General features: G+C 28.7%; 1 protein-coding gene across 15 annotated transcripts in view; it reads left to right on the top strand.

The window, feature by feature from the left end:
* The window catches only part of LOC111675697 (potassium voltage-gated channel protein Shab), a 144,671-nt gene that overhangs the window by 65,388 nt on the left and 63,602 nt on the right, over positions 1–15,681 (top strand). For all 15 annotated transcript variants that reach the window (XR_006940999.1, XR_006941000.1, XR_006941001.1 and 12 more), the window contains exons 3-4: positions 8,219–8,677; positions 8,770–10,147. Coding sequence is in view for 12 of the 15 variants with exons in the window: in XM_046951728.1 (XP_046807684.1) it covers positions 8,777–10,147 (1,371 nt within the window). In the remaining 3 variants the exon portion in view is untranslated. The remainder of the gene's footprint in view (positions 1–8,218; positions 8,678–8,769; positions 10,148–15,681) is intronic.

Below are 15,681 nucleotides of genomic sequence, written 5' to 3'. Positions count from 1 at the left end.
TTAATTAAACCTTGTTTGGGACCTAGGATCAAATGAGATCCAATCGTTATGAAAATCGACAGTTTGGTTTATGCTTATTTATGTTTATTTTTAAGGTAAAATATTAAATGTAACGTAGTTTAAAGCTAAAAACGATATTTGCGGTGATATGGTGCAACAATGATATCATACACCAAAATTACAATCGAGGTTTACTTTTTCATGGAATTATCGGTATAAAATTCATATGTATATAAATATGCATATATGTGGTTGATGTTTCTCGAAAATTAAAATTTTGTTCATTCATTCACTGATACTTGCCCAGTTTTTTATGAACTGAAACCTTTTTTATATATATTGTACAATCCTTGTTAAGTTTTTGTTTCCATGCAGACCGGACCACCGTAATATACCAACTTACATATATATATGTGAAGACTGTTGGTGACATTTGTTTTTAAAACCAAACGAATAAATACCAACTACTTAAATTTCAAATAATAATTAGCTGAATGGCATTGTAATGTTTTTATTGTTATTTGTTACTCTACAAATTTTATTGGTAATATATCCGTTTTTTAAGTAGAACAAAAGAATTTACAATATTTATTGTCTTGTCTATTTGCTAAACCACAAACATTTTCTAAACTTGCAAGGTTACTTAAGGTTTGATTTAACTTATTTAAAAAACGATAAAAACAAAGTATGTGTAAAAAATTTTTGGCCACTACATAAATAATACTAATAAATGGATACTTTTTCAACCAAAAAGAGTACAAATTGGAACAAATCATTTAAGTCTATACAATGAAAATATAGGCAATAAAAATACCATAATAAAAAAATTTTTTTAAAGTACTATCTGTTTAGACATAAGTTTCGACAAATTCACGGGGCTTTTCTCTTCCGAAGCACCTTTATAAAAAATCATTTCTAATATATGTATATCAGACATATTTATAAAGATTTACAGTTTAAAATATTAAGCACTGAAATTTGATTTATTTATGAATAACCTTTTAAAATTTCTGGCTTAACGGAAATTAATTAATTAAATTTAAATGTATTGTTCCATGTTTCTTGTAGCGGTTTAAACCTAAATCTTTTAGCATGACCTTCATCTACTTACATATACATACCCAGCAAAAACATCGTAATTACTGGCTAAAATAAAACGAAGTACTTCCAAAAGAATTACACTTATCACCACTACAAAAGTAACACAAAGTAAATTTTTACCCTCTGTGGATGTGATTTTTATAAACTTCCAAAGAAGCGAAAATAATCTATTTTTTTTTAATGAAGGTATTTTTTTTTTGTACTGAAATTTTTTTAGTTAACCCTTTCGGTACTTTTTTATTTTTTAATTTATTTTTTTTTTTAATTTTATATATACTTAATGAATAATCAAAAGTAATTTTTAAAATTTGATAAATGCGTGTAAATTATTTTTGCAAATATTATTTTATAATACTACAATGTCACTTCCGACAAAGAACATAAAAGTCACTTCCTGAGAATGTATTTAGAATCAAATAAGAAGAACATCCATTCTATGACAAGCCTGTGTTAAAATTATCACTTCTTCAGGTCTTTTTCAATCCTTTCATGGAGTAAATTCCACTTTTTTTTGAAGAAATCTAGTAATGACATGTACGTTTTTTAGCCTTACAAAAACTAAAAAAAGAAAGTAAAAGAGGTGGCGTCTTATAGTTAAACATTTCAATTATTTCATAATATTTATCGAAATAAAAACTTGATGTTGTCAAACGATTCGTTGTAGAAATAACGACTATGCAATTCGTAATAAAAATAATAAAAATGCGTTATAGAAATGACTACAATGTGTTGTCAAAATTATAACGTTGGTTGTCAAAATAATAACTGAGTGTAATATAAATTTTATATTAATTTCGGTACTTTTCAACGTTTTCCCCTCTTTGTACTTCTCTAACTTCTAACTTGCTTTCAATATCATTGTTGGAATAATGCATTAGGCTCTTATTCATTACCTTTTATCAAATTTAGGAATTTTACCATTAACTTGTCAATGTAAGTTTTTGCTGGATTTGTACATGTGTATATATTATTACAAATTTGTTACAAGTTTAACATTAAGTGGTCAGTAAATTTAAGATTTTTCAAGACCGGTATTAATACTTTGCTGCAACCATCAAAACATTGCATACATATTGCAGTTAAAGCAATTAGATTTGAATTTAAATGTAGTTTTTCTTCTAGTGTTTAAGGAAATGTCATGTAATAAGTTTTCTACATTTTTAGGAATAAATAAGTTGTGTTGTTTTTGTTGGTACGTAATTGCATAAACTTTGAAAAGTTTATGGTTTTAGAGAAAAAAGTAAAATGAACAATATTTCCATTCGAATTTAATACGATGACTGACCTACGTATGTTTTTACAAACGTATGTAGGAAAGCTATACACTTATAAAAATTTCGAATTTAAAATGCTACAATATATGTTTGGCAATCTGCAAAAATTGTTGTTAAATTTTTTTTGCCACAATATAAAGACGTTCGATTTCAAAATTCTTAAAATTCTTTTACTTCTTGTTAGGTATTTTATGTGCGCACGGTGAGCTAGTAGTTAATATTCTAGTCAGTTAGGTTGGAGGTCATGGTTTCGATTCCAACCAGAGACACTAGTAAAGAAGCGAATGCAACATACCTACATCTACCTTTTAAACTACAAGCTTTTTAGTATGTTCTTTTTGTTTTTTAATTACTTATTTGATATCTACAGAATATTTAGTTAAGAATATTTAATTATAATTGTTTTGAGTGTACACAAAATTGTTTGATTGAATACATACTTTACGCAAGTATGTCGTCATAGCCTTTGGTAATATTTTACCATAAAAATTGTAGAATGTGTAAGTACTTGTATTTGACCTTTAAATATTCAACAACTTAAAAACAATAAATCTCTACGAATAAATTATTTTTCGAAATATGTACTGCATAGGTCCTGATAGTGGTAAGAGTCCTTTGATATAAATAGCAAGTATTTGAAAAGTCACCTTAAGAAAATACTTTAGGATGTAGAAAATAAATTGAAGAGCTTTATTTTAACTTTTTTATTATTATTCAATATTATTTTTCGTGCTATATATTATTTTATTTTATGAAAAATTTTACTTGGGCTTTCTTTTTTCGGTTTGTAATTTTTTGCAGCTGTTTATGGATGCACTTCATGTACTGAATTCATAAAAACATTTTGAAGATGAAGAATATATGAATATATGAAAACATTTAACAAAAAAGCATATGAAGGTATATGTAAAAGAGTATATTAGGGAGGTTTTGTCAAACGAACTATTATATTGAACCGAATAAAAGAATATATTGACCCTAGTAAAACTGAATGAGTATCCACCAAAAAAAAAAAAAACCAAAGTACTTCCAAAAGAATAACATTTATCACCACTTCAAAAGTATCACTAAGTGGAAGTGATATTTATTGACTTCCAAAGAAGCGAAAGAATATTTTTTTAAATTGAAAATTTTTTTGGAATGTTAATATTATTTATGTCAAATTAGTTGTATTATTTAATACTACAATTTCACTTCGTAATAATTTCCAAAAAAAGGAATATAAAGATTAATTCCTGAGAATGGCTTCAGATGTAGTGAATATACTAATTCCTGTAGATTTCGGTTGATATTTATAGACCGAGCGGAACCAAAGGTGAACAAAGATTGTTGCAATAACATAATTTTTTAACATATAGCCAAATTGGCTGTTCGAAAGAATGTCACTATCGGATCATTAATCATATTAAATTTAAACCTCTCCAAAAGCTTCTCGAATAGAGAGAGAAGAGAGATTGGTCTATAGTTACCCCTCATACCAGGGTCAGTTCTGGGTTTTAGCATTGGAACGACAATATTACGTCAATGGTTCAGTAGTATTGACAAGAGACGATTCCTCTTCAGTACGATGTCAGGAATACCGTACGGTCCGGAAGATTTCAGATTCGCTCTTCTCCGCAAAGCAGCTCCAATCCGTTCAACCCCGTCAGCAGTAGCAATGTCCACGTATGTCGTCAAACGTATTCTGTCACGTAATGTGGATACTGTGTTCCTTAATGTTGATGTAAATCTATCGTCAGTCGAGTTTTGTCCGATATGATTCAAATGGGAGAAGTGAATGGAAGCTTCTGAAGACCTTCGTCATCGATTCAACGCATTGGTCAATGTCACCCACGTTCGCGTTCAGTGGAAGTACATATTTTGTTAGTCCTCATAATTGTTTAACATGTAAATTGAACATTTAAAAAACATCTCTAGATATGTGAAATTCCACCTCTATAAACTAATTCCTAATTTTCGTGTAAGCATTAATCAATTTCATGGGCATCAGAAAAAAAATACTGATAATAGATTTCAAATTTTCAAAAGAAACGTGACACCCAACTATTATTCATACATATTTACATAGTACATACACTTCATTTATATATATACATATATTGAATTTTTTATAATGCACGACGGATGGTACTTGTGGTTGCCCATGTTGTAAGTGGGTACTTACACGACATCCTCTTTGCATTTTTGTTTTGTTTCCAGTGGCACGTATAATTTTTGTTTGTATTGTTGTTTAATTTTCTTTGTTGCACATTTCTTGTTTGATAATATCACGGCATAAGTTGGTTGGTTGGTAGCATTGTTTAATGTGCACCTACTACTTTTTTCCATGTCTTTCATAACCACCAAATGTAAGTGCTGCTGGTATTGTAAATCGTATGGTTTCTAAATGTGATTTCATATTGTTCTGTAAAGGATTATTGGAGCATGTACCAAGCATTTTTATGTGTCATTTTATGTTTGAATTACATTTAGTCAACTTACAACATACCGTTGGCATTATATGTTGAGTTTATGAAAATAACTTTTATGATAAATCACTAAAAACATGTTAATGATTTGTACTTATCCAACAACTTACTTTTCCATGACTACTACATACCGTTTGTATTACTTACAAAGCCTTTTATATGGTACCACAATTGCGTATATTATCTTGGAATATTAAAAGAATCATACAAATTTCAAAAAATTACTTTTTTATTCTTTATCTACATCACAATATTTCGAATGAACTATATTTTAATTTTCGGCGGAAACATCAGGAATTTCTATTATGGAGCGACCCTAATGTATGTATGTACATATAGAACATTTTCTCAAGTTATTTTAACTATACGTTTCATTAATTAAAATATGTGCTATTAACAGGTTCTAATTTAATTAACACCTAGACTATAACAATCATGTTTCTATACACCAGCATTCACGCACGCAGATATTTCATAATTATATTGCATTTGCATAATGACTAAACTATTAGTAGAATGTCCTTAGCCCACTTAAAAAAATAAATATGTTAAAATGTTCGTGTAAAAGCGCATTTATGTTTATAACAAAATATTAAAGTTCAAGTTTATTTAAAAACATTAACAACTATATATACATGACTTTATTATGCACATAATCTTTTTACACAAATATAGAAAATAGAAAAATATTCTTAGGATTAATAAACATTAGAAAGTTGCCTTCAAATAAAATCGTATATGTAATTCAAAATCAAAATATATAACCAGTTCATATATGAAAAACTATAAACTATAGTTTAGTTAAACTAAACTACAGACTTAACTTAGACATAGATTTTGAGTAATTTACATTATAGTACAACTACTTAGTACATTAAAATCGACTTTTTATACCTTTCACCTTCGTGAAAAGCGTGTATATAAATTTGTCATTCCGTTTGTAATTTCCACAATATCATTTTCCGACCCTATAGTATATATTATGTACCTGGATTCTGTAACTTTCGAATCGACAAAAAAATCGGCTCGTTTAAACAGGGTGAACACACGTAATTCAAATTGGTTAATTGTAAAGTTACAGAGCACAGGCATGATCGCGAAAGTTATAGAGCACGGGCACTGGATCCATAAAGGTAGCGGAGTTGACTAAGCTCTGTCTGTCCGTCGGAATGTTTGTTTAAATCAGTTTTCAGACGAGCCCAGATATCGGCGAGATCCGAATCTTTAATAATTCTGTTAGACATACTTTCGAGAAGATCCCCATTTAAAATCAGAAAAAAACAGTCCATAAATAACGGAGATATGAGCAAAAATCCGAGAAAACTCTTAAAACGTTATCAAAAATTAAGACTTTTTAATTCATGATTAGACAGAAAATGCAAAAAAAACGAAAATAAAATACATAATCATACGGTAAAATTTGTTATTGTACGCTTGTTTATAAAAACAAGGCATAGCGAGAGCAACTGAACAAGATTAAGCACGGATAAAGGGGAATTTTTGGTACGTTTTTGTTTTTTTAAAGGTGCTTTTTGAGTTTTCTATAATATTGAACATAGATACATGAAATTAAGTATGCAAAGCCCGGATTAGGTAAGAACCCATAAAAGGGAACTTTTTTGTACTTTTTCGTTTTTCAAAAGGTACTTTTTGAATATTCTGTAATATTAAATTTAGAAACATGAAATTAGGTATGTAGATTCGGCGAGAGCCCATAAAAGGGAACATTTTGGTACTTTCTCGTTTTTCAAAAGATACTTTTTTAATATCCTATAATATTGAATCTGGAGACATGGTTTGAAGAGCCTTGATTATGTGAAAATGTATAAAGGAATTTTTTCCTGGTAATATTTCGTTTTTAAAAAAGTTCTTTTTGAATTTTCTATAATAATGAACTGAGAAACATGAAATTAAATATGTAGAATCGAAAAAAGTAACTTTTTTATACTTTATTATTTTCAATTTTTTTGTATTCCCCACAATATTGAATCTAGAGACATCAAATTAAACCCGGAGAAACAACAATAATAACCTATAAAGAGGGCTTTTTGATACTGACAACAAATCGTGGTGAAGAGTATATAAGATTCTGCACAGCCGAATATAGGACTTTAACCCTCTGGGACCGACGTGTATTTTTTATAACTATTTTACTGACGTGGTGTCTGCTAGATACCATTTTTTGAAAGCTTATATTTTCTAAGATCTTTTTTTAAAACCTATTTAAACTATTTCTGTTTAAAGTTTAAGGGACTTTGTTGTTATTTATTATAATATTTGTTTAACTTCGACACGACAATATATGTTAAACTGTGTTTATTGACAAGGTATAAATTGAAAAATCAATTTTTTTGTGTCTACCAGACTTCCACCTAAGTCCCAGAGGGTTAAGCACCGCTGTGCACTAATTGTTGACGTCGTATAGAGCATTTCGCGGTTGTTAAGTTTATTTAAAAAATTGTTGGCATGAAAAATTTTTCGAAAAATTAGTTACATTATTGTGCACCGTTTACTATTTTTTGGAGAATTAATTAATTTTTTGGGGCTCAATATCATATGTACTTAAGATGAAAGAGTTAGTTGAAAAATGTATTCTATGACATTTTTTGTACAGCGGTCAGACTTAGTCCCAGTTTCTTAATTTTGACTTTTATCTACTGTCATTTTGTTCCATAATGCACTACAAAACGTACGCTGATCAAAATATTTATAAAATTAAAAGGCAAGCTAATATTTTTATTAATATAATTATAATTTTATTTTTATATTGTACAATAATACCCATAATGTTTCCATTCAGCTACGTGTATTAAAAGAATGTAAAAATATTTTTATCATGTATTATTATTGATTTACACCTATTGATTAAGAGATAATAAAACATTACTTTTTATATCAAACAATTAAGATATAAAAATACTTTATTGGAATTCTACAAACTTTATTGAACTCTTTGAAAGATTAACCAATCACCATACATCTATGATGTTAAACTAAATTGAAAACACTTTTCTTACCATTTTCTCAATGTGTGATTATATAAACATTATTTTAATCGGCAGTATATCCACCGGTTAAACAATAATTCTCTGATCTTAAATGTTTTATGTATTGAATCTTTGCGCCTATCTTGTACCAAGGGTCTCTGGTCAAATTCGAACTTTTTACGAACATGCTTTTCCCAACTCTGATAGGGTACACAAAATTAAACGGTTATCATATGGATATATACACCACACAAATTCCTGTATAATCTATTAATCACACACATGCAATAAATAATCAAACAAAAAAAATTGATAATGTATTTCTGAATGATAAAAAAAGATAGTAATTATTCGGGTAATAATTTTATTTTTCTTATTTTATTTTCAGACCAATATCATCGTTTCCATGTGGAGGATATAAATTTCAAATAAAATCCATTTGGCTGCCACAAATATAAAAAATAAAAAAATAACTTATAATTAACACATCGTCATTCATACTTGCATACATTCATATGTATATATTTACATGCGAGAACATACATACATGTATATAATTAGATAAAGTCTGTTGTAATAAAGTAAATTATAAAAGTAATAGTCCATCAAGAAAACTTCATTAGAATAAAAAATATACATATTTTGTTGCAACATCTCAAAAGAAGTAACTCAACAAAGAAAAATCTGTGATTTAAGTTTAAAAGACAGTAACAACAAACATCCCTAGGACAACAAATTTTTATCTGCAAAACTTCTAGAATATCGAAATCTTAGTTAAATTATTCAGATTTTTATGAATTAATGGTTTATGTTAACAAAGCAAAGGATCAATAGATGAAATGTAGCGGTAAGTAGTTTTTTATAAATGTACTAAAAAATTTAATTTTAAATTAAAAAAAATTACAATTTTATTAACTGTTTTGCTTTATTTTCAAATAGCGGTTCTATGGTCGGCGAACGTGATAGAGACCGTGAAACGGTACGCTGGGAAACGGGTGCGTCAACACCACCGACCCAATACAATAATGGAGTATTACAAATGGTGGGACAATTGCATGGTGGACAGGCTACAAGCCAACAACAACAGCAGCAACAACAACAAACAATACAACGTGATTCACAACAGCAGCAGCAGCAACAACAACCGACACAACAAATCATACCAAAACAAAAACAAATACAGCAACAGGAATTTAACTATCAACAACAATCCAACAGCTGGATCGATAACGAAACTCTTGGACGCAACAGTGCAACATCAACTACAACAACGGCCAATATCGGAGACGGCTGTGATAATCAACCCTACTACGACACCAGCGGTAATGTCGATTGGGGCCGGGCGATGGGAACCGGTGGAACTGGTGCATACATTGGCGGCGATGGATCTATCCCAACAGCTGGCAGTATTGCTTATAACGCTAGTCAAGGTACTACAGCCGCGCGAGGTACCGGCATCAATACCAGCGCCGCTACTGGTGTCAACATGGATTATATTGATGGTAGCAGCATTGCTGGCGCATCCGCCACAACTACACACACTGCTGGCGGTATGGCAAGTGGCAGTACGGCGAACGCTGTCGGTTGGTCAAACGATGTCACACTGGTTGGCGTGCCTGGCAGTACGGCCATTACGACTACAACTTCTGGTTCGGGCACTGGCAAAGAAGTTCGCTACGCTCCATTCCCCATCACCTCACCCACACATTCGAATCCCACTACTTCCCAACTGCACCAGGGTGCCATTAATGCTGGCGCTCTACAACGGACACATTCCAGATCAATGTCCTCCATCCCGCCGCCGGAACCTTTTATGATAGCACAGTCGAAGCAAATGAACAGTCGCGTATCCATCAACGTGGGCGGAGTCAAACACGAAGTCCTCTGGCGCACCCTCGAACGTCTCCCCCACACACGTCTCGGCCGCCTTCACGAATGCACGACCCATGAAGCTATCATAGAGTTGTGCGATGACTATTCACTGGTCGACAACGAGTACTTCTTCGACCGTCATCCCAAAAGTTTTAGTTCCATTTTAAATTTCTATCGTACGGGTAAATTGCACATTGTCGACGAGATGTGTGTGCTGGCCTTCAGCGATGATCTCGAGTATTGGGGCGTCGATGAACTCTACCTGGAGTCGTGCTGTCAGCACAAGTACCATCAGCGCAAAGAAAACGTACACGAAGAAATGCGCAAAGAAGCCGAATCGCTACGACAAAGAGACGAAGAAGAATTTGGTGAAGGTAAATGCGCTGAATATCAGAAATACTTATGGGAATTGCTAGAAAAACCGAATACAAGTTTTGCCGCCAGGGTAAGTTCGATTGATTTACAATTTTATTAATTGATATTGAGAAATTACTAAAAAACTAAGTATGTATCTTTAATTTATTTTTATTTCAACTAATTTAAAATATATGTTTTTAATTACTTATTTATTTTCTTTTAAATATTTTAGTTTAAAAATTATTATTTTTCTTAAATCTTAAGTTTAATATATTTTCATTCAACATTGTCACAAATTTAGTAAAAAAAATAATAATTTTTACACTATTTAAAAAAACTGTCAATTTATTTTTGAACTTGAAATAATTTTTGGTAAATTTATTATACAGGTCAAATAACAGTTTTTCAATGTAAAAACAATTTACAAAGATTTTTTCATGAATTCCTAATATTTATGACAAATTTATTTTTGAAATTCTAAAATTTTATTGATGATTTACAAACATCTTTAAAGCACTTAAGAATTATTTTATTTGCTCACTGGCATAGTGTAAAAATTACATATTTATTCAATTCAATTTCAAACTACAAAAAAAAAAAACTACAATTTTAATCTCATTTGGTTTTTCTTATGAAAAATGCTGTAAAAACTGCCTTACTTCACCATTACCACTAAAATAAATAGTAAAAATTAAGGTTTCTTTTAATTTAATCTAAATATATCTACATATATATCTTTAATAATTTCTATTAATTGTTATTACTTTATCATTATTGAGTTAAATATTGTTATAATGCTTTGTTGTTTGTTGTGCGAAAAATTTAACCAAATTATCTGAAACTAATTGTCAACTTTTATCAAATATTTTACTGTATACAAAAATTAAAAAAAAAAATCGCTATCACAGCTTACAAAAAATTCTTCAACAATTATGCTGTCATATGCTGCTGTAAATAGCAATGAAGTTGAAACAAATAAAAAATAGTAATTCAATTTCTAAAATATAATGTTGTTTATATTTTTGTTTACTTTTTATTTTCATAAATTTACTTAAAATAATCGAAATAAAATATTGTTTTGCACTTCCTAAGGAGTACTCAGTGGTTTTTAATGCAGCTTAAGTTTGGAGCAATAATATTTATCGAACTATAATAAATTTTGCCATGTTTATATGTATAAGTAAATCTTGTAATCAAGTTTATATATGTTTTGCAATTGGTGAATATTTGTTTTCATAAAAATCTTTAACAATGTTTTTCTAAAACAGGTTTTCAAAATTCAAAATATTACTCAAACTATTTTTATTAAATGTGTGATTTAATAAAAATATTTCTGCTTGTGTTCACAGAAATAAGTTTAAGTAAGTCCTTTGTAAAGAAAAGTTGTTTACATCAGTACATTGATGTTCGAAACATGGAAGAACTGAAAAAACCTGTAAAAGTTATGATTTCAACACAGGCTTATTATATGAAGGATGTTTTTTTATTCCTAATTGACTACTTCTGAAGTTATTCTTAAGAAGCAATTATTATGTTCTTTTTCGAAGTAAAATTGTAGTATTTTAAAATTAAATATATGTGAGTACTAAAAAATAATTATTTAGCTTTCTCTGATGTCATTAAACATCATTTCTACAAAAGGTAGAAAATCCACTTAGTGCTACATTTGAAGTAGTTGTACTTAAATGTTATTCTTTTGGAAGTAATTTGTTTTATTTTTGCTGAGTTCTTTGAGACTTTATGTATATTTTCTAATTAATCTTTAAAATCGACTAAAACATGTTTGTCAACGTAAGTCAATATTCACAATATTTCAGTTTGCGTTTTATGGAAAGAACCACTTTCATTCTTGCTAGTCCGCAATATACCCAGCAAAACCATGGTAATGACTTGTACTTACTCTACAGCTAGTAATAACTTACATATAATATATTGTGTAATTACTTACTTTTTATACCCACCATCAAAACAGATGGAAAGTAAAAACTGATTTGTTCTTTCTATTTGGTTGCTTCGAAATATTGGTCATAGACCCACAAAATAATAAATATTCTGGGTTTTTTTTTAAACTCTGTGACGATAGAGTTTGAGTGGACTTCCATTCAGAAAATTACGTTAACGCTTACTACTGAAATAATAATACGGCTACAACGATGAAATTAGATATAAACACTATGAAAGCAAATATGTGATATACGAACCGAAATCTATCAACCATATTTTCCGATAATCATTTATAACTGAAAAGTTGGACAAACATTAATCTCGAAACCAAAAATCAAATTGTCGATTTTTAGGGGTCCGTGCCATTTTCGTTACATTGAAATGTAAGTTCTTGCTGGGTACATGCATATGTATAACAAAAGTTTTTGCAAAAAATAAAAACTCTTACATTTTTTACTTTGCATGAAGGCGCCATGAGAACTATTTTAAGTGATTTTTAATTTTTCTCCTACGTTTGCATTGACTTTCAGTGTAAAAACTGTTTAGATTTCCAGGTATACAAATTTTAGTCTTTAATTTGTTTGGGAGGTGTTACGGCCAATATCTCCAGTGAACAAGCTATTTTCCCAAATGCTTATATTGATAACACTTTTAATCGTACACAAATTTGAAGAATTTTATCTCTTCCAAACGAAGTTTAGCATTTAATTGATATTGGAGGTGCCCCGCCCACTATAAGATTTTAACGAATTTGATTCAAATCTTCTAACAGACTTCAATAGTTACCAAATATATGTAAACTTTTGTATTTAATTCATTTGGGAGATACCACACAATTTGCTAGTCCTCTCATTTTTCAGAATCCCTGAAATTTGTTTTTAATTCATCGATAAAATTTAATATTTTCTAAGATATTCAACTTTATTATTTTCTTTATATGGGAGCCGACATGCCCACTGTAGGCACATAAATATGCATATGTAATAGTCGGTGTATATTTAATTAGAATTTTAATATTTAAAGCAATCAAGGAAACAAAACTAAAACTGCAAAAGAATAATATCTTTCTAAAACTTAAAAGCGACTTACTGATCGTTAAAAATATTTCTGTTTTAAGATTAGTACTCTTAAAATTTTCGAAAAGGAAAACCAAAACAATATTTTGTTAAATACGTTTGTATGTATGTATAATTCAGTTCGGTTAATATCGAGCAGAGTCTGATCTTTTTTCGAAATACATATTTGTGTGCGTCATATAAAACCGTTCAATGTTTCATGTTGTAATGGTTTATGCATATTACGTTTTCTAAAACTTTTTTATTTCTTTTTATTTCATTCTATAACTTAAAATATACTACATACTTCAGATATATTTCTATGAATTATATTTTATTAATTATGTGTTAATTTTATATGTTGTAAAATTATTATTATTTCAAAATTTCCGTACTAATAAACAACAAGGGCAATCTAAATTCTTGCTACTTAAATTATACTGAAGATAAAATAATAGAATTCAACTGGTTAAAGGCAAAACTAATGCCAATTGCATAAATTGCAAATTATTAAATTATAGAATGAAACACATTAAACTGCAGATATCTACTGATTTAGTTAAAAATAAGCATTGAAAAACATTTATTTGTTTTAATTGCTAAATTCTTTTAAATTAATTTAATAAAATGTGTAAGTGTAGCAGCAAACAGCAGTAAAACAACAATAATGAGATGGGGACTAAAATTTACCCCCCTACTCCCAATATAATTACCCAAAAGTGCCATTAACATTTCACCTTGTTTTGTTAATTTAATTACATAATTAATTATTATTTTAATATCACATTTCTAGTTATTTATGAGTTCGTACTACCAGCCTTTTGTTACTTTTTTATTTTTTTATTGATATTTAATTTATTATTTAATATTCTCTATCATAATTAATAATAATGATGCAAAAACAAACAAAAATAGTATAAAATAAAAATAAATCGTTTAACTTTTTTAGAATAAGTATTTTGTTAAAAATCAAATAATTATTTGCTAAATAACTAATCATTTTACTTTCTTTTAATTATTAAACTATTAATCAATTTTTAATGCAAAATATTAACTTTTTTCCAACAATAACAACAAGAACAATTAACCAAAAAGTAAAAAACGCTAAAGCAAAAAACCGTAAATTCACCGCACACAGTATAAACGAAAATGAAATGAAAAACGTTCTGAAAAAAGAACGCAAAAAAACGTTGCAAAACTCTATTGTTTGTTAACCAATCAGAGTTTTTAATGTAAAAATATTTCCAACATCAAGCAACAATGTTTGGGAATGGGCAATAAGCGATATGACCAGGCGGCAGGTGTGCTGTAGAAATCCTCGAAATTATTGATGAAAGAAAGATCTCTGGGGAGAAGTGGCCAAATTCGTGTTGTAATACATTTCCATATTGTATTTTTTTCTCTCTCTCTCTCTCGGAACCTTTATTTTTGTTAATTCTTTTACGCAAAACTTTTTAAGCATTTACGAAATCGAAAATCGACTTTAACCACTCACCGCCTTAACAAGCTTATTCTATTACGCTGATCTGTATATAAAATGCTTATATATTTTTTGTTATTCATTCTAAACAAACAGCCGTTTGCTGGAGGCCCCTTAACTAGTTCGAATTGCTCTAGAAAAACACTGTAAAAGTTTTAACAAATTGCCTTTAGGTGCGCTTTTTTGTTTTAAACGTTTTTTAAGAAGTTAGTGACCCGAAATGGAAATAATTACAACATATTTGGGGACATCTCCCATAGTTTTTCATTTTTTGTTCTTTTGTTCAATGTATTTATGATTTTGTAAAATTTTTATTTCATTTTTAATACTTTTCACTGACGAAATTCATTGAAAATATTAAATAATAAAGAAGAGAATTTAATTTTAGCTTAAAGATATAAATCATAATGCTAAATGGATTTGAATATCACAGTATAGTTTTAGGATGTATACAAATTTGTTTTGTAATGCATATTTTAATAGTTTATAGGTAACTACATTTTTATTAAGATAATCTTAAATAATAATGGTTTTCTTTAAAACCACTTTTTATTAAATCTTGAATTTTTTAAATTTCGAGTATTTCTTTAAAAGTCTTTTTTTTATATACATATGTATATAGTAACTGAAAGTAATTTGTTCCATTCAAAATCGATGACATATCCTTGTATTATTGTATATCATAAACTATTTTAAAACAAAACAATTTCAGAAATATTTTTAGTTGAATATTATAAAACTGTATTCTTTCCATAGAAATATGCACAAGAAATCGATCACTCTATTAAATTGCTTTCCTAAAAAAACATTTTTCCCCTATATTCCAATCAACTAAAATTTTCAACTTTATTTCCAATCAACTAAAATTTTCAACTTTATTTTTTTAATATATAAAGAATTTCAAATTGTTTAGATTTTTACTGAAAACTTTTACAAATTTGAAGAAAATAATGAATAATTTTCTATGAAAAACTTGAAGAAATCTGTTCGATAATTTTTTGTGGTTATATCTTTTTTAAATCCAATATTTTCTACAGATCTGCAATATAACTTTTATAATCGAAATAGTTTTACACAAATAAGAAAACATTTAGCAATATGATTTATAGAGTTACTGATAATTTTATATGTAAATGGGTAAAA

This window comes from Lucilia cuprina, chromosome 5 (genome assembly GCF_022045245.1).
Source record: "Lucilia cuprina isolate Lc7/37 chromosome 5, ASM2204524v1, whole genome shotgun sequence".
NCBI lineage: Eukaryota > Metazoa > Arthropoda > Insecta > Diptera > Calliphoridae > Lucilia > Lucilia cuprina.
The sequence above is the reverse complement of the archived record's forward strand: the minus strand, read 5'-3'. Positions and strand labels throughout refer to the sequence as shown.